At 53.5% G+C, this 20,105-nt stretch overlaps 1 protein-coding gene across 10 annotated transcripts in view; it reads left to right on the forward strand.

Moving 5' to 3' along the window:
• The window catches only part of MPRIP (myosin phosphatase Rho interacting protein), a 72,949-nt gene that overhangs the window by 11,792 nt on the left and 41,052 nt on the right, over nt 1-20,105 (forward strand). For all 10 annotated transcript variants that reach the window (XM_079320418.1, XM_079320423.1, XM_079320424.1 and 7 more), the window contains exons 3-4: nt 1,283-1,348; nt 19,226-19,377. In XM_079320418.1, coding sequence (XP_079176544.1) covers nt 1,283-1,348; nt 19,226-19,377 — 218 coding nt within the window. The remainder of the gene's footprint in view (nt 1-1,282; nt 1,349-19,225; nt 19,378-20,105) is intronic.

Raw genomic sequence — 20,105 nt, forward strand, 5'->3', positions numbered from 1 at the left:
GGCTGAGTGCTGGTTCCCATTTGCTGTAACCCTGCAGAGCCCTGAAGCCAAGTGCTGGTAGCAGGACCTGCAGACAGAGCAGGGCACCCTCAGCTCCTTCCTAAGGGGGTTTTCTCATGCCTGGCAGAAACAGCAGCATCCTGTGGGGTTGGAGCATCCCCCACTTTCCTGTCGTGGGGAGTGCGAGGCTCAGAAGGATGTGGCCAGGCTGATGTCCTTTCACTGCTGGCTTGTGATGAGGACTTGCAGCCTGTCCCCAGGCTTGTCTTGCAGGGAGCTTGCTGCTGAGTCTGCCAGGATGGGGCTGTCTTGTGTGTGGGAGGGATGGCAATGGTCCGTGAACCCTCTGTCATGCAACCAAAATGTTCTCGGAGCTGTTTGTAATAAAAAAATCGCTCCCGAATGAGCAAGAATTGAGTTCTCAGTTCAGTCTGGGGTATATGGGTCATTACTTGGAGTCACAGCCTGTCATAGACTGGCTGGCATGACATAAAGGGGACATGAGACCTGGGTGTCCCCAAAACCCAGGCTGCCTGCTAAGCTGGGGCTTGTGGAGGTCCACAAGGTCCTCCATAGTTCTGCTTGTCCCTGAGCACCCTGGACTTTGCCCAAAGGGCTGAGAAAAATGAGATAAGAATTGCTGCACTGGGGCTATGAATCCAGGACTTTTTTATTTCAGCCTGCTCAACCAGTTTTTGCTCTTGGCTGAAAACAACCTGGCACACATTAAAAAAAAAAAAAAAAAAAAAGCAGTTTTCCTGCCAGATCAGTTCTCCAATCTGGTTTGCTGTGCAGCTGCAGAGGCAGCAGTGCCAGCGTGGTGCCAGGATTACCTGAGCAGTGCCATGCCAGAAGTGCAGCCACCATTCAAACTGAGCTCATGTGCTGCTGGGGTCATCTGACATGGTACCCTGTCATCCTCCAGCACTGGATGCTGGAACAGATGATGCAGGATGAAGCTGAGGGTTCAGAGCATTTAGTTTGGGATCCTTCTGGTGTTCACCCAGTATTTGTGGCATGAACCTGAGTCAGAAGAGGTTCAGTTTGGATGTTAGGAAAAGGTTCTTCCCCCAGAGGGTGGTCAGGCACTGAACAGGCTCCCCAGGGAATGGTCAAGTCCCAAGGCTGCTAAAGCTCAAGGCAGTCAGCACTGGGCAATGTGGGCTGGTGCTCACTCACCTTTGGCAGAGCCCTGCCAGCTGATCTGCAGCTCCAGTGCTTCCAGCAAAGCCCAGGGACTGGTGGGCACTGCCTTGACCCACCTCAATGTCTTCTCTTGCAGAAATGGCAGCGTCGGTTCTTCATCCTCTACGAGCACGGGCTGCTGCGCTATGCCCTCGACGAGATGGTGAGTGCTGCCTGCCTGTGTCCAGGCTCTGGGGATCAGCTGGGTTATCTGCTGCCCTTGGAGTGCTCTGCCAAGCTGGAGGAGAGCTGTGCTGGCTGGGTTTGACTCTGTGCCAGGCTGGGTTTGTGTGGGAGCTCAGTGGACACTGCAGAGGATGGTGGGTGTTTTGGAGGCGTGCGAGTCCCGCCTGGCGTGGGATTCAGTAGTTGCTGACAGATCCCACTCTGGCAGGAAGTGCTGGAGGGGGTCCCCAAGGTTATTCCTCCTCCTTTTTGCCCAGTTTCCCAGTGCCAGCTGGGTTTTGGTTGTGGTGAATCACCTTGGCAGTGTCCGAGAAGGAGGCCCTGCCTAGTGATGCCTGTGGAAAGTAGGTCAGCTGGAACAGCTTCCCACTGCCTGCCGCCCTGGAGCTGCAGCTTGTCACCAGCACTGCTCCCATCGGTAAAAGGGGATCAAAGGAAGGGAAACCCATCTGCTGGGAGCTGCAAAGTGGGGCTGAAGAGCCCAGGAGGTCAATCCCAGGAGCACCCAGGACTGCTGAACTATCCTGCTGGCTACAACCAGCCTACAGGAGGGTGCCCAGGGCTGAGCAGGCAGCACAGTGACACCCATGTGCTGGGTTCTGCCTGGGCAGAAGGCTCAGGGAGCCAGCTGGAGAGAGCACATCTGTGGGACAGGGACACATGGGGACCTGTGTCTGTGGCAGGGAGGCTCCCTGCGAGGTCAGTGTGCCTTGGTCCTCCTCCAGTGCCTCCTGTGAGGGCACTGTGGAATGAGGAGGCACGGCGAGTGTGGCTCAGATTTCATGCTGTGTGTGTTTGTATTTTTACTTGGGGTTGGTCCAAGTGCCCTAAATAATTTAAATGTCTTGGGTAGAAGCAGTGGAGGCTTTAATGCATTTTCAATGTCAGCAACCTGACTCTGCACTGGGCTGGTGTTTCCTATCCTACCCTGACATGAGGGTGCTTTGTGTCTGGATGGAGTAGGGAGATTCTCCAGTCTGAGGCAGAGGAGCAGGAATGCTGGGGAACACAATCTGGAATATTTTTTTGCTGTTTTGCATCCTGAGGAGGTTGACCTGCTCCAGGTTCTGTTACATCTGGGCAGAAGTGGACAGGCAGTGCCTCAGCCCAGTGCCACAGGAGCCATTGTCAGAGAGCACCCAAAGACAGCAGGAGCATCCTGCAGTTCTCCAGGCATCTGTTGGGCGTTTTGCCCTTGAGAAGGGAAAAAGGGGAAGAGTACAAACAAAAAAGGGAAGGTTCCCATGTGCAGCATGGGGTGGTGCCCAGGCAGTGTGACACCACTGTGCTGGCTCCTGGACTCACTTCCCCATGGCCACTTCTGCTGTGATGATCCCAGGAGGATTTGGCTATGTCATAGTCATAGATGAGAGGACTGTTATAGATCCTTCCTCCTCACTGTGGTTTGACACATGGTATAAAAATACCCTCCTGACCTTTCCACCCCTCCAGCTGTGCTCACCCTCCACCTCCTTGCCCTGTCCCCACCACCTCTATGGCCTGGTGCAGAGTAACAGGGCTGGAGCCTCATCCAGGGGGTGCCAGCAGAGACACTGGTTTTTTTTCCATGAGGAAGGGACTGTGCAGTCCATTCAGGGACAATCCCCCCCAGTGTGCCCCAGTTTCTCTGCAGGAGCTGGATGGGGGTCCTGTGGGAGCCTCGGTGCAGAGCAGCCTCTGGAGCGTGAGGGAGCCTGAGACCTCCCAGGCAGTCACAGGCTGGGATTGAATGGCTCTGCTTGAACCTTTCAGACATTAATTTTGTGGGTTTGGCAATTTTTGCTTTTATTAAAAGCGGAATTGGAGGGAGGGGTGAGCTTGAGAGGGGAGTCCTGGGCTGGTGATGCTGATGGAGACATTCCTCTGCCTGGCCAGGGAGGTTCTGCTCCTGGCTCCCCGCAGGTTGGAGAGCAGTGGGGTGTTGAGGGACAGCTCAAAGCCCAGGTTGAGGAGACCTCAGGGAGTCCCCAGAGATGTTGGTGCTGTGATACTCAGAGACCGTGGAATGGGGCAGCACTGGGCACAGGGAGCCTTTTGCCAAAGTTTGGTGTTGGATTGGAGCATTTTGGGCATGGAAGGTGGGACAAGCAGGAACCAGCTGCCCTGCTGGCATCCAGCTCTCTCCTGAGACCTGCCCAGGGATATCCCAGAGCTGGTTCTGTGTCTGTGCTCCTGCTTGGCCACCTTCTTTCTGTGTGTCCATCATTCTGTCTATCCTTGCTCTGCCATAGTTCCAGCCTGAATACAAAATGAGTTCTACATGGTGGTTGCAATGGGGAGAATTTGCACAGGCTGTGAACCTTCATCCCCTTGGATCAGGATGAGCTCCCTGGGGTCTCCTTCTTTCAGGCTGGGTGCAGTTGGTGGCACCCAGAACCAGCCTGGCCACTGGGAATGCCCAGCAGATCCCACTCCCTTCCCCTCTGTCAGCAGCAGTTCCCAGCTCTGCAGAGCCCTGGCTAAGCCGAGCCTGCTCAGACGTGCAGAAATTCCTGCCTCCCAACTGTGGGTGGGTGTGGAGGTTGTGTGATTATTGGGGATGCCTTCCCTTGCTGAACATCCACTATTGCACCCCAATGGTGGCTTGCTCCTGCTGTTTGATAAATCTTCATGCTGGGACTGAGGATGACAGGGGCTGATGCTTCTCTGCAGCAGCTGGAGGATGACAAAGCCACTCTTAATGAGAGAAAGCAGGAAAGAAGTCAGGCACAGGCTTGGGATTGAGCTGCTGTGTTGTGAGTGTCCAAGGGCAAGTTTCAGTTCTGGTACAACACGCTGTGGTCTCCAGTGAAACCACTGCCGTGGGAGAGCAGCCCAATACTGGTCTGGGACGTTTTGGTTGGGATGTGGGAGCTGCCACAAGAGCAGTGCCAGGCTCAGGGGCCAGAGCCAGCGAGTGGCAAGTGCAGAGCTTTGGCTCCCTTTGTTTTGATTGCTGCCATCTATAATTAGTGGCCGAGGTCTCTATAAATAGAGCCTGTCTGCGTGGGAATGGAAAGGCAGGAGGGGTTTGTGGGGATGGAGAGTGCTGCCATGTCCCTCCCTGGGCCTGCAGGTGGGCCCATGGCCTCACACACTGCCTGGGGATGGATCCAGCCCCGTGGCTGGGGCAGGTCAGAGTGGGTCTGGATCTGCAGGCCAGCTTCTTTATGAGTCACTGCGTGACCAGGCTTTGTCTCTGTGCCTCATTTTACCCTGTCCCACTTCTTTTGAGCTGGGATTTATATTAGGTTGGCATTTTGCATCCTCCCTGGAGATATTGTGTCACATCAGGCTTCCTTTTGGTAGTTGAGACTATTAATTTAGACATTTTTTTGCTTTGTGCATATGCTGGTTTGAAACAAGACAAAATTGGCTTGTCTGGGATCATCTCAGACTCACTGGTGCTGTGAATGAGAGGCAAGGTGAGAGCATCTTCTGGATGGGCTCTTTAAGTTTCCCTGCAGGGATTCAGGAGGAGCATCCCTGGGCAATATGTACCCATTTTGCAACAAACTGACCTCAGTCTGTGTCTGGCACTTCTCAGCTTGATGAAATGAGTAAGCCTTATCTCTTCTGTGCTCCTTACTTGCTGGAGTCAAATTGATCTGTGAAACTGGGAAGGGATCTAGGAGGATGCTTGAACCAGTAGTTTACTGGTGTTGGATGGTTGTCCCCTCCATGGTGGTGTTGCAGACCCTTCCTGAGCTCAGAGCTTGGTGGTCCTGCTCCTATATCAGGAACTCAGATGGATCATAATGTCATTAACCTCAGTACAATGGAGCAGACATCCCTGCTCCAGCCCCTGATGGCAGGGAGGGAGATCCAGAGGGAGCTGGGAGCTGATGGGCCTGGGGTGGGATGAAGAGAGAGGCCAGCCTGGCATCTGGGAATGGTTAGGGGAGCAGTGGGACCCTGGGCTGGGTGTATAAACAGGAGAAGAGGGGCCAGCTCAGAGGTGGGAGGTCTGGCACTACACAGCAGAGCTGTGGGGTCACATCTGGAGACCTGCTCAGCCCCAGGCCCCACTCCTGGCCACAGAAACCTAAGGAACTGATACATGGGTAAAAAAGGAGAATGGTGTAAGCATTGGTGGCAGCTGGAGGGGGATCAGAGGAAGGGATGCATGCTCGGTGATGCTGTGATCCACAGATCTGTGATTATTGTTTCCTAATTCACCCCCCTCTGAAAACCTCTTTGTTTGGAGGAAAGGGGCATTTTAAAATGTCACTGTCAGCAGGGCTGTGCTGCGTTAATTTTCATTGTAGTTACCTCCTTTGTCATCTGTATTGTTTTAAGAAGCCAAGAACCCGTGTGTGTGTTTTTTTTCCTCCTTTTTAGATCAAAGCAGTTTACTTCAGTTTTGGCACAGAATTGAAATTCATTGGCAGGGATTAAAAACGAACCTTAAACATCCTGGCCTCTCTGTCCTTACTTTTTCCACACATTTTGCCATTTAAGTGTTTCCAAGCTCTCCCTGCCCCCTCCTCCGTGGGAGCACCAGGTTTTACAAACCCCATTCCCCTCATCCCCAGTGGTTTCCCCCCATGGACACAATTTTGCCAGTGCCTCTGTTTGCCAGATCAAGACTTTCAGTTTCTGTTTAGCATAAAAAGCTTTTGGCTTGAATCAAAGTGTGTTTGAAATTTAAAGTAAGCAGAGACAGGAAGGCTGGGTGGGAGTGACTGTGTGAGGCTCAGATGGTGACAGGGACCCTCATCCCAGTTTTTTTCCAAGACTGGATGTAGTCAAGTCAGGGTGGACAATGATCTGTGAGGAGGTTTTATGTGGGATGTTTGGTGTATATCTCATATATGATGCCATAGTAATAAGGAAATGATGGGAAAATTGGGAAGCAGAGATCCTTTCTTCTTCAGGGAAGCTGGGCAGGAAGGGGACACCTGAAATCAAGGTGCAAGGGAGAGGGGACAAAGAACATCCTTGTGGCTGCTCCAGAGGAGATGCAAAGACAGCACAAGTGCCGGTGACTGTGGACAGAGCTCAGAGATCTTTGATGAATTTGTTGTGTTTAATTTCAATATTGATTTGGGGGGGGGGGGGAGGGAGAAATCCATGAACCTACAGGGAGCCCTGGGAACTCATTTCCTGGGACATTGGTGAAACCAGGACCAAGCAGCCTTGAAGGGGGTGAGAGGAAGATAGACAGATCTTCATTTGTGGTTTTATAATAATGTCTGTCTTGATGCTGATGTAAGTGTCATTACTGGGGTTGGGTGTGGGGGTCCCACAATGGTGACTTTGGGGTGTTCACATCTTCCCATTTCTCTCTGCTCCAAGTGTCTGGCCCCAGTTGCTGTGGGAGGTGGATCCTGCTGTCAGGACACCCATGTGCTCCTCCAGGAATGGTTCCCTACATTTGCTGAACCCTCTTCTGTTTTATGTCTTTTAGTTTGGCTTAGTGTGTTTGGGAAGGTAAAACTGCTGAGCTGCAGGAGAATTTGGGAGGTGGCTGAGGGAACAGGAAGGTCTCCTCTAGGGATGGCTCCCTCACAAGTCCTGGCAACTGGCAGTGGTCATCACTGGGACCCCAAAACTGCCTGGATTTATTGTGAGCTTTGGAGAGCACGGTTGTCCACATCCAAATCCCCCACAAAGGACATTTTGTGGCTTCAGGACCCTCTCAGGAGAGGTCCCAGTGTGAAACAGTCCGTGGTGGGAGGTTTGGGAGTTAACAGGCAGAGAGAGGATGAAAGTGGAGTTGAAAGCTCGATGCAGCCAGCGACCTCCTAGCACAAGCTGCTTTGATGACCTGGCCCAGGTGCTTCCTTCCTGGAAACAACACAGCCCCTATTGTCTTCTGCAGGGCGAGCCACAAAGCTGGAATTGCTCTTAGGCTGAGCAGCGAGGACAGGTTCAAGTGGCTCCATCCTTCTGCTTTTTCCCCACTCCTCATCCCTCGGGACCTAGCAGAGATGTTTCTGTAGAAGACGTGTGCCAGAGCAGTGAGGGAAGTGAGCTGGAGTTTAGATTGCATTTATGTGTTCATGGAGAGGCAGAGTGAAACAGGCACTCACAGCAGCTGGAGTTCTTTGTGACTCCTGGACCTGTCTTGGTGAAGGAAAAATTGCATCTACTGTAAAAGGTTAATGTGGAAATCAAGCTCTGATGGCATTTAGGAGGGAAGATGTCAGGGCTGGCAGTGAAATGACACAGCTAAGGCTGAGCAGTCACCCTCACACAGGCCCCGTGGTCCCCCCTGGCAGAAGAGGAAGGGGCAGCTGGTGCCAGCTCTTTCCAAGCCAGGGAAGTGCTGGGCTCTCAAGAATCCCCCAGTCCCTGGGTGGCCGTGCCAGTCCCACACATGAGCTACCCAGCCACTCAAGGAACCAACAGAAACACCATTTTTTTCACCCTGCTGTTGCTCCGTGCTCAGGAGGGGATGTGAAATGAGGTGCCTGCAGAGCAACCCTGAGCCCACCAGCTGCAGCCATGTGGTGGGGATGGGGTTGGGTTTAATTCTTTCCAGCCCTGTTGTTGGCCACTGGATCAGGTCACTGAGGGACCACCAGTGGGCTGTGGGCTACAGGTTGGGTGATGGTGGCTAATAGCATCCCTTTCCCTGCTCCTAGAAGAAGCAGCATCCCAGCATGGGGCCATGAGGTATCCTGGCATTGACTGGCATTCAGTGCTACAAACCCCTCAGTGACAGCTCAGAGAGGAGGACGTGAATGGAACGAGGCAACAAAGCTGCTCCAAAAATCAAAGCGCGCGTTCCCCCCCCCTTTTTTTTTCCCCGGCAGAGATCCTGCATTCATTGATTGTTGACATGACATATGTGGGTTGGAGAAAGGCAGCGGCAGCTTCTGGCAGGGGAGGAAGGGGCTGGGGGGGGGCCAGAGGGGCTCTGCAAGCCGAGATGCTGATTACCAGGGGCAGCAAATAGCTTGCAGCTGCCTCCGCTCAACACGCTCTTTGTGGCGCTTGCAGCCACTCTTTGGACGCAGCTATTTTTAATTTCCCCAAGCGCGCACAAAGCAAAGGGGGTGGGCGATGCCGCCGGCGTCCCCCCTTCCTGCCCCCTCTCCCACCCCTTTCCCAGCCAGCCCTGCGCTTCCCGGCTTCCTCCCACCCTCCGGGGAATGTGGGGAGCTGCACTCCCTCTTTTTTTTTTTTTTTTTTTTTTTTTGGGAGCCGGCCTTGGTTTCTTCCCCCCACCCCCACCCCCCCCGAACCCAACCCACCCTGCATCAGTGTGTGCGGGGAGCTGGGAAAATGCAGAAATAAATAAATACGCAATTAGGCAGGCGTCCAGCCGTGCGAGGGGGTGTGCTGCAAAAGGAGACTCCGGCCAAATTTTGGAATGCCTGAGAAAGCGGCTGGAGCCGTGGGCGAGCACGGGGTTGTGGGCTTCCCATCGATGGGGAAGGGGCAGCTGCGACCCCCGAGGAGGAGGATGGAGGGTGGCAGCTTCCAGCCTTCCCCCCACTGAGCCCAGGACAAGGTTGAGTTTGAGCACAGGGTCTCAGTGTGTTCTTCGCTCAGGAGCAATTTTTCCACCAAAAGTCGAGGTGTGTGCCCTGTGTTCAAGCAGCAACACGGTTTGGGGTTAATAAATGACTTATTTTCAGTCCTTGTGTCTCTGTTAGGTAAGCATTGGTGAATATGATATTTCTGCTTTATCCTAGGCATGAATTATTCATCAGGTTTGGAGGCTGTAAAAGGGACGTCAGGTTAAAACTTGCGTGGAGACATGCTGAGGTCTTCAGTGAGGTTTTGTAAACAACTTTTCTCAGAGTTACCAAGCACAGGGTTTTTGCAGGAGTCTTTCCCCTTTTCTTTCTGCTGTTTTGAGGCATTCTGGTGAAAAATGAGAATTTCCAGGCAGGTTTGATTATTGGTCTTGTTCATTTACTTACCATGGGCTGCAAGATACAAAAGTAGAAAAAAAATGCCATCAAAACACTGCTTTTTCTTTATACTGGACCAGGTAGCAGCGTGTGAATATACTCTTGGTAATATGTATTTTGTAAGATATTTTTACTTTGCCCTGTTTCTTCAAAGCTTCCCTCCACTCACTGAAGTCTGACTGCAAGTAGGTAACGAGATAAAACTGCCAGACAGTCTTGCTGAAAGTTGAAATTACCGTAGGTAAATCACGTGTGCAGCAGCTTCACTTACCCTTCACCTCCTTCCTGCAGGATCTGATCCAGCAGCTGGTTTGTGCGAGTGTGTTAGCAGCCTTGTGCTCTGCCACAGGCAGCGTGGCTCCTCTTGTGCTGCCCCAGGAGAGCAGGTCCAGGGACAGAGGTGCTGCATGTGGGGCTTGGGGTGCTCCAGGTGCTCAGGAAAGCTGGGAAGGTCCCACATTTCCATGGCCCCATCTCTGGTGCCATGGCACCCCTTGGCATAGAGCTGCAGGGAAGAAATCCTTCTGTGAGGGTGGGGAGGCCCTGGTACAGGTTGCTCCATTCCTGGAAGTGTCCCAGGCCAGGTTGGATGGAGCTTGGAGCAGCCTGGGATAGTGGAAGGTGTCCCTGCCCATGGCAGAGAATTGAAGCTGGATGGGCTTTAAGGTCCCTTCCCACCCAAACCATTCTGGGATTTTGTGGGATGATCCTGGGGGTCTTGGCTCTTGCCTTGGGTGCTGTGGCTCCAGGTGCTGTAGCTGTGGCTCTCCATGATTTTATGGCCAAACAAAGCCCTGCAGTGAGGCCATGGGCTGCTCTCCCTCTGTGACCCATGGCTGTCCCCACTCTCCTCCCAATCCCTTTGCTGTGGGTGACTGGTCCTTGGGCAGAGGAGACAGAGGGAGCAGGCACACAGAAGTGTAGCAGCAGCATCCTGAGCTCATAGGGGATTTCCACCTGTTGTGGTGTGACTGGAGAGAAAAGGTGGAGTTTTGGAGCACACCCAGCCTTGGCCCTTTCCTCCACATTTCATCAGCCCTGCTGTGATCGCATCAATAAAGTCCCAGGGATCACCAGGGTGCTGGGGAGCTACTAGGATATAATTAGGGTTTTGGTTCACTTTCCTGGCTGCTTTCCTGTTAGGGGAGGGACAGCAGGGATTATGGATGGAGCAGATGTGTGGAGGGAGGGGATGTTCAGCTTGCATGGGTGGTTAATGCCAGATACAGGCCAATGCTGGGGGGTGAAGTCTGTCATCCCAGGCATGGGGAATAGAGAAACCTCTTGTGCTTATCACCCTCACATGCACTACCCCCAGATTGCTCCTCACTGCTGGGATTGCACAGCTGCTCCCAAAGGAGGGAGGCTGTGAACTCTCTCCTCTCCCTGTACTCCTCTACAGGAGCCAGATGTGAGCAGCAGGTTTAGGGAGAAAATGCTGCAACCCTGGGACAGTTCCAGCAGCCTCATGTGTTAGCTGGAATTTTCCTGCATTTAAAGCACTTTTTACCCCAGGTGCCACTGTCCTGTGAACCTGGTGGTGTCTGCCTGGCCAGGAAGGCTCTTTGCTATCAGTGTCAGTGACTCCACCACATCAAGCTGCTCCTGGGTCTTTACCCCACAATGTCATGTGTGCCTGTTGGGAACTTTTCTCCTTGGAACTGCCCGGGAGGCTCACATTTTGTGCCATTTGGTGGGATGGCCAGTGGTCAAAGTTTTGACTCTCCAGCCATCACCTTGGCTTTTGGGAAGGTCTGCAGAGTCCAGACTAGTCTGGAAGCAATGCAGAGTGGGTGTGGGGTTTTCTGTAGGGGTGTGGGGTGCAGGATGTGGCTACTGCTTGGTTGGCCAAGCCAAGCTCTTTGGCCCTCACCTCCAGCTGCAGACCCCAAGCTCCCTGGGAGCCCAGCATCCTGGTATTCCCAGCCCAGCAGGAAGCTCTGCAAAGCTCATAACAGCAGCGCTGGGGAATAATGAGATTTCCAGACTAATCTGGCCGGATTCAAGAACTTCCACTGAAGCATCTGCACCCGTGGGAGTTGCCCGAGCCTCCGGTGGATCTGGTGCTGCTGATCCCCAGGGTTGTCCTCTCCTCCTCTGCAGGTGTTGAGCACTGGCACAAGACCCTGTATTGACAGTCCTGGGGAGTGAAGGTGGGATACCCCACCATGGGGGCAGCAGGACCTGAAATTACCCAGAGCTCCAGGTGATGGCTGTTGGAGGTGGCTGTGATGCTGCTGATGGCTCATTCTGTCCCTGTGTCCTTGCACTGAGTCCTCTGCTTGGTTGCATTTGCAGGAGAGGTTGTGGGATGGCTGGGGATGAGGAGACCTGTCCCTCCTTCCCCTCCAGGCTGGAAGGGGATGGGTTTACTTAGTGGGAGGGACAGGGATTTGATTGATCTAATTTACTGCTTTCATTGGATGACAATTACCTTGGTCGTGTTCCCTCACCCCAATGAAGCAGAAATCCAGGTCCAGCTGTGGTGGAGCAGGGCTGGCCAGCATGGGTAGAGGTCATCCTGCTTTGATCCAAGCTTTCCTCCTCCTGAGCTGTGTCCAAAACTGGCATCACTGTGTGTATGAGCATCTTTGTGTGTGGGTGACCTTAGGGAGATGTGGTTGCTGGTGTTTGGTGAAGCCCCTTGCTGCTGTGGAGGGCCATGAGCACAGAGGTGGTGGTGAGCTCCTGCACATGTGTGCCTGGCATGCAGTGCAGGGACCACCTGGGACTCGTCTCCTACACCGAGGGGGTGGAGGATAAAGTTGACAAGGCCAATTTGGAACTGTGCAATTTAAGATTCAAGTATCAAGATGCAAATGAAGCTGGATTTTCCTTCCCACCCCCAAATGACTGCAGTTCCCTCTCCAGGGAACTCCTGTCATGATCCCTGCACCAAGCTCTGGTCTGTGCATGGTCTTGCCAGGTTTTTGCCATCGGGCTGATTACCATGACAACTTTCTGAAAGGCTGCAGATATTTGCTTTCCCTTTGGCTGTTGTGCCTGTGCATCCGGGAGCAGGGAAGATGCCATGCTGGCAGCTGTGAGCAGATGGGGTTGGATCTGTTATGATGTATTCCTCCCACCCCCCCTTCTCAGAGGGGAGGAGGACATTTTGCATTTTAAATGCATTTAAATCCCATAGAGCAAGAGGAAGGAATAACTATTGGGTTTGTGGGGCTGCAAGGTGATGCCTTTGGCACTGCAAGACTGGCAAAAGCCTGTGCATTTCTGGGCTTCTGCTTTGGTGCCCAAAGAATTGGAATAGGACTTGAGTGGATGCTCAGAGCTCCCTGTACAGTGTTTTGCTTTTGCTTTGGTCCACAAACAGCCAGGCTGGCAACTCAGAGCAGCCTCTGGATACCCCATCCTGGGTATCCAGCCTTGCTGTCCTTCCCATCATGGTGCCAATGTTTTCTGCATCTCTCTTCCTCGTCAGCTGCATTGGAAATGGAATGTGCATATCCTTGGGTGCAAGCTTCCCTGAAAGGCTCCTGGATTTGTCGATGCTGCTGAGGACCTAGAGGGTCAGACACCAGTGCTGAGGGAGGTTGAACTCACTTGGTGACCACCACTGGGTTTGCTGCCCCTGCCTGCCCAGAACGGGTGATTATGCCAGGACTGGCTAGGGCTGTTCCCACCATGCACAGACCCCTCAGAGGCTGTTCAGCAGGAAAAAGGTTAACAGGAAGGAGGCAGGCTAGGCTCTGGCTGCCAACTCCGACCCTGCTTTGGAGTGGGGAGCAGCTGGGAGCTGCAAGAGCAATGCAAAAATAGCCTTATAAGGCCAAGACGAGCGGGCTCCAGCCTCCGCACAGCCCCGGCCGGGCTCGCTCCGCTCCAGCACCCGCTCGCCGGATGGGTACCTGGGGGGACAGGGCTACAGATGGGATCTGTGGCCCCAGACTGCTGCCTGGGCACCCCTGGGATGGGTGCTGCCCATGGCTGGCCGAGGTGGCACTGGGTGGGAGAGGAGCCCAAGGGTGCAGCCAGGCAGTTTGCAGGCAGCTCCTGGCCTCGCTCAGTGTTTAGACTCGCTGTCTGTGCACATAAACACCGACTCCGCTTAAAAGCGGCCCCTGGCTGAACTCTCCTGCCCAGCCCCTGCACTTCACCCCCTTCTCAAACTGCTCCCCGGGGAAGAAAATTCCATCCCACTGGTAAAAGGGGAGCTGATGTTGTTTTATGTCCTGGTGGAGGCTCAGGAGGACTCTTCAGGGGCTGGCATGCAGGGACAGGTGTGTGTGGCACTTGCTAACCCATCCCACCTCCTTGGGGTGGCTGACCTGGGGCTACGGGGAATTCCTTCAGCAAAACAAATCTCAGGAGCTGGCTGTCGGCACCTGTGATGAACGAGCCAGGGTCAACAGTGGGGAAATCTGTGGTGGCTCTGGGGGAAGTGGCATTTGTGGCATTTATCCGTCTGGGGGATGTTCTGCATTGCTGGCTGCACACCAGGGCTAGTCTCCTATCCCCTTCTTGTGCTGGCATGGGTTTGTTGCCAGTACAGAGGCATGTTGGCAGGTGCCAAGGCCACATCTGCAGAGCACTGCTCATGCCTCCATCTCTGACAGGGGATGATGATTATGGCAGGCTGATGAATCCAGGCAGTGGTGCCATCTGGGAGCATCTTCCCCTGTTTCTTGCACAGGGGCACAAGGTATGAGTGCTGAAGTGCAGGGACATGTGTTGCTTGATACCTTCCTCTGAATGTGGCGCCTAAGGACATGGTTTAATGGTGAACATGGTGGTGGTGCTGGGTTGATGGTTGGACTGGATGATCTTAAAGATCTTTTCCAACCTTATGATTCTATGATTACCCTGCTAGTGTAGAAAAAACCATGTTTTTCCATTGCCTGTGCATGGGCAGAGGTTTCTCAGTGGCTTTCACTGAGCAGTAGATGCTGATACAGGAAGCTTGCAGGTGAGCAAGGTGTGCTCAGGTAGCCAAGAAAAGGTGCCTCTTACTTGGATGGCACAGGAAAAGCAGAGCTGCCATGGGCGATGCAGGGGCACAACCTTCTGCTGCCCTTCAATGAGTGACTGCTCCAGTCCATCCTTTTGCAGAGCCCACAGAGGTTGTTTTCAAGAGCCTTTGTCTAATTTAATAAATCCAGGATGCTCAGCCTGCCAGCTGATCTATAAGTGTAATAAAATCTGCCCAGTGCAGCGCTGCAGCCCCGTTGTGGCCATATCGATAGCCTCGTGCCTGGTGGCAGGAAGCCCAAAAGGCTCATTAAAGCCCTGCTGCTGTGCCAGCCTGGCACCTGGGCAGCTCTGGGCAGGCTGAGCCAGCCCTGTGTGTGTGCACAGAGCATCCCCAGCTGGGATTTGGGAGCTGCATCCCCAGCTGGGATTTAGGAGGTCATGCCTCGCCTTGCATGGCTGAAAAGGGGTGACTCTGCATCTGAAAACAGATCCTCTGCAACTACATCAGCTACCTGAAAGGTGGTAGTCAAATGTGGGTCAGTCTCTTCTCACAGCTAACAAGTGATAGGGCAGAAGGAAACAGCCTCAGGTTGCTCCAGAGGAATTTTAAGTTGGATATTAGGAAACATTTCTTTAATAAAAGAATGATCAAGCATAGGAATAGGCTGTCCAGGGAAGTGGTGGAGTCACCATCCCTGGAAGTGTTAAAAAAAGTCATAGGTGTGATGCTTAGGGATATGGTTTAGTGGAGGACCTGGCAGTGTCCTGGGTTAATAGTTGGAGGTGTTTCTACAATTCTATAACTTTGCAAGATGCTGGTGCTTTCTTGATGGTCTCCAGGGGGGAATGGTGGATGTGGTTCTGGTTTGGGCTCCCAGTGCCATGCTTGTGTCCAAGCTCTGTCTGTGCCCTTGCCCATGCTGTGGTTATCTCCATGTTGCCCTGATGTGCCCATGAGGATGGGACAGCGAGGTCTTGCTCTCTTCTGTTTGCATCCTGCCAGGAGCAGCTGAGCCCGGGCACTGGGATGGGTGAAGCTTTTAGCAAACACAGGAGCTGCCTTTGCAGAGCACTTGGGAGTGCTTCAAGTGAGCAGCACTCAGCAGCCACCCTCATGAATATTTTAGCTGGGAGAATTAACATTTGTCAGGACACATTTACAGAGGCAGCATGGATGTCTCTTCCCCAGGCGCTGCAGGCTCGCTGCTGCTCCGGGGCCAGGCAGATGCTGAGCCCAGAGTGGGACAGCAGAGCTGTCATCTCCCCTGGGACAGCCAGGCCCTGGTGCCAAGGCAACCAGCCCGCCATGCGAGATAGACAAATGGTTGTGGTTTGTTTTGTTGTGTTTTTTTTTTTTTTCTTCCCCTCCTGGTTCTTGGCAGAAAGTAAAATGTCCCTTTTGTTTGGTTTCCTCCTCCCGCTGCCCCATCGCCTTTCTTTAAAGGTTGTGTTCCAGATTTCATCAACCCACGTTGTGTAATAGCCCCAGACAGCGGGTTGGGCATTGGCCATGGCTCTGGAGGTCATGGCAGAGCCCCTCCTCAGGTGCTTGACCATGGGGTTACCTGCTCCAAAACATCCAATGTACAGCTCCTGAGCAAAGCTCCCTTGTATTTTGTATCTAGCTGCCACCATCCCCATGTGTTAGAAATGGCATGGAATGTCCCTGGAAAAAAAAAAAAATCAGAAATTTTTGAATCTAAATAATCCTGTTTTTCTACCTCAAATTATCATGTTTTTCTACCTCAGCCCTGCAGTGCCTTAGGGAAATGAGGGACTTTGCAGAAAAACCCTTTTGATTTGCAGCATCAACTCCTGTATCTGGGAGTTCATCACCCATGAAGCATCCAGCACTGTGCTGGAGGATGCAATAATGCCCTGCTTGGGATTTCTTCCTTCAAGCTTCTAAGTCCCCATTCTTTCTTTCCCTCCTTTCCACTGGCCAAGGAGGGGGCTGCTGCAGTTGCTGAGCTCTGCATCCTAGGAGCATCCATCCAAAGATCTCATGCAGAGGCTGCTGGTGTTGTTGATGTAGAGAGCCTGGCATGACTCACACCCTGGGCACCCAGGGAGGGAGAGGAGGAGGAGGAGAGCACTCTACAGGCTTTGTGTGATGTGGAGAGGGACACTGTGAGCACGTGTGTGTCAATAGGGATCTGTCATCCAGAGGGAAACAGCAATGCAATTGTTCCTTGTCTCCAATTGTTCCTTGTCTCTGGTTCCTCTGCTGGTACTGGCAGCCTGGAGAGCTTTAGCTGCTTGTGTGATGCAAGTGCTCCTTTTTCTGTACTGGTGAGGGACAGGGTCTGCTCCAGTGACTGGGCTGGAGGCACCTGGTGGCCTCAAGGAGAGCTGGTGATGGTGGCCATAATAGTGTCCTCTGCTTCCTGCTGTGCTTCCACTCCTACCCCTAGTTAAATGACACACCCAGCCACCAGATCCAGTTCTGGGATAGCTGTGGGCTCCATTGGCAGCAGCATAGGAGAGGGCAGAGGCAGGGCTGGCACTTGGGGATGGGGCTGTCCCCCAGCTGAGGACTGGCACAGCCAGGAGCAGGAGCTGAGCCTGAGCATCCACTCCTGCCTCACTCAGACACGAAGCCAAGCTGGGGTCTGGTGCTGGGTTCAGCCTTGTATCAAAGCATCTGCTCTTCCAAGGGCTGGCTGAAATCCCAACCCTGTTGTTTTGGTGTCTCTGCCATGCAACACCTCTCTGCTTCTGCATTAATTTACTCCCTTCCAACTGCTGGATCCACACAGTCCTCACCTAGCCAGGGCCAGCTTTGCTCATCTTCCTCCAAGGTTCCCCAGCCTTGAGAAACAGCCCAGAAGGTGCTCAGAGGTGAAGAAGGTGTCCAAGCCATCTCCTTTTCCTTGGTGGGGTTTGTGTGCTTGCACACGGGTTTCCACCAGGCACCATTTGCATTTTGCTTCACTTCAAAGTGGCTGTGCTGCCTCTGAGGAAGGAAACAAATGGTGTAAAGGAATTTACATCCCAAGTGAGCGAGGCTGCTGGTCTGTCAGGTTTCATGTGCTGCTGAGGGCTGTGGGATGCAGGGGAGCTGCTGTGGGATGGAGGGTTCATCCTTGGGGTAGGTGGAAGAGAGTCATTCCCAGCTTTGTTCCCAGCTCTTTCCTGCTGTCCTGGCTCAGGGGTGCAGTGGTGGATAGAGACCCATGTGTCAGTCTGTGCAAGATGCCAGCATTCACCCTTCTCAAGGAGGGCTGAGTGGCAAAACCACTTTGTAGGGCCAGCCTGGCAGTGGGGGGGACCCAAACCGGCTCCTCTGCTGCTGACACGCTTCGGTCAGGGCTGGGTGTGGGCAGCAGGAGCAGCTGCCCTGAGCTGCCATGGGCTTGGAGGGTGTTGGTTCTTCCTCTCCTCTTGTGCCAGCTCCCTGCCAAATCCCTCTGGGGCCTTACAGGGAGTTAAGGCTCAGGATCCCCTTGTGGGATCCCTCCCTCCTCCTTGCCCCCTTGTCCTTGTTGAATTCCCTGGTGCAAAACTGCTCTGGGAGTGGAAAGAGGTTGGACCCGGCCCTTACAGTCCTGGAGGCCTTGGCTGTGCTGGAGGCCAGCAAGACAAAAACTTTTCTAAGACTCCACTTGGAACAGGAGAAAGTTTTTCCGTTGGGTTTTTATAGCTCCCGGAAAGCGGGGTTTTATTTTTGTTGTCTAAGACAAAAAATCCTCTTAGGAGCTGACTACCCATGACAGTGCAGGGCGGGGGGGCTGGGCATTTGCTTTCCCTCCCTCCATCCTGGGGGGTTTCTGGATGCTGATTTCCACAAGGAAAAGAGGAGGATTTAGTGTCCCTGATGTACAACTGGTCCCCAGTGCTGCAGCACCTGTGATGGCTCTTTGCCACCCCTGGGCTGTCATAGGATGCTCCCACCCAGGGACACAGCTGCAGGGAAAGCCTTCTTCCTGGGGAAAGGGGCTATTTCCCACCTCCCACAGATGGCTTAACTGGGGGCTCTGGGGGACTGAACTGAACTTTCTGGATTTGTAGGCTAGGGTTGTTGAGTTCTCCCCCACCACCCTTTCTTTGCAAGGCACAGGCTGCTTTTGGAGGGGTTTTGCTGGCAGGGGAGCTGGTTTCCATGGTAAAAACCTTAACAGCATCTGCCAGAAATCTGTCTCCTTGTTGGCCCGGCCATCTGGAGGGCACAAGGAGGCTTTGGCAGGGTGAGGAGGTGTCCACAGGCTGCCTTAGGTCCTCTTTTGGTGCTGTTGGCAGCTCAGAGGGGTCTCCCCTTCAGTCATTTAGGTCCCAGGTGTAGGTTTGTCCTGGGATGCTGGAAAAACCCCAGTATCTCTGATCCTGGTGGGGAAAGGCATTGCTGGGGGGCAGGGCTGCAGGCACTGGGGATGGATGGATGGATAGGCTGTAATCGGATGAGCCAGCGCTGCTCCAGATGGACCTGTCAGCTCTTGTCAGTGCTGACACCCCTCTGGGTGTCCCTCAGTGTCCCCTTGGGCCACAAGGGCCACCACCTGTCCCACTTCACCAGGTCTCCTTGGAGCTATGGGGCTGAGAGGTGACGCTGTTCAGAAAACCCAGCAAGCAAGGTCCCTTCCATGCTGCAGTCCCTCCCTGGCAAACTCCATGGGTTTTTCTTTAATTTTAGTGGGGAAAACATCACTTGTGTCTATCTCTCTGAGCCATCCTGTGCTGAGGGCAGTGGGACCTTGCTGCTTTGCCATCCCTGTCCCCAGGTGTTACCCCACCAGCCCAGATGGTTTGCAGCTGCAGACCCAAAGCTGCCACTTGGTGCCTTCCTTGGTGCCACAGAGGACAGCCATCCTTCCCTGGATATTGGGCATAGGACAAGCACCTTACTGGCAGCAGTGGTCTGGCAGGAGTTGTACCTGTTGTTCTGTGTCCCCAGATGTGTGGCACAGAGCTTTGCTGTGCACTTGTGCTGTGCAGGGCACACAGATGGGATCTGGTTACTTGTGGGTAAAGCATCTTGGTGTATAGGATCCTGGTATCCTCCAGGAAAGGTTTTAGGGCTCAGCTCTGCTCTCCTCTGCTCTTCTCTCCTTAAAGTTGCTTCTTTCTCCTTTCCCTTGCAGCCAACCACCCTCCCACAGGGCACCATCAACATGAACCAGTGCACAGATGTGGTGGATGGGGAGAGCAGGACAGGGCAGAAGTTCTCCTTGTGCATCCTGACCCCGGAGAAGGAGCATTTCATCCGGGCCGAGAACAAGGAGATCATCAGTGGGTGAGTGCACATCTGAGCCACTCCCAGGCTCTTCCATTAGCCAGGAGGAAGAGGAGGGTGGGTAGGACCTTGATCAAGGCTGGGTGCTGTGGCTGTGCATATGATGGGTGCTGGAGTTCATGATGGGTGCTGTGGTGACCCCGCAGTGCTTTTGGGGATCCCATCAGGCACCCAGCCCACTGGCACAGCTCCTGTCCCCACACCAGTGGCAGGTTTCATCATTCTGGGGCTCCTAGTCCAACTCCAAGTGCCATACACCCTCTGGTCCTCATCCATCCCTGGGCAGATGTGGAATCCTGGGGTGGATGCTCCCCACCTCCTTGGTCCCAATGCAGCATCTCACCTCCAAGGATGATTAAAATATCACAGGAATGCAGTGGCTCAGTGACACCAAAGATTAGACCGCTAAAATGAGCAAATCAGGGGGAATTTCCCAACTCCAGTTGTTGGGTGGTGACCTGGAAACATCCTCTTGCATCACTCATGTGCCAGCTGGGGTTGAAGCTGGTGCTTATGAAGGTGCAGAGCTCTGGGAGAGCCGAGCTGCCAGCACACAGTGACAGAGTGTGGCTGTGCTGCTGCTCACCTGAGAGCCTTTCCTACATGGAGTGCCCAGAGCTCAATGCCTCCCTCCCAAAATCTGACAACATTTGAAACTCCAGTGGGAAACTGAAGGGATGAACACTGGCTCTTTCCCACTGTTCCCAAGGCACAGCATCTCCTGCCTC

This window comes from Erithacus rubecula, assembly GCF_903797595.1.
Source record: "Erithacus rubecula genome assembly, chromosome: 17".
NCBI classification, from domain to species: domain Eukaryota; kingdom Metazoa; phylum Chordata; class Aves; order Passeriformes; family Muscicapidae; genus Erithacus; species Erithacus rubecula.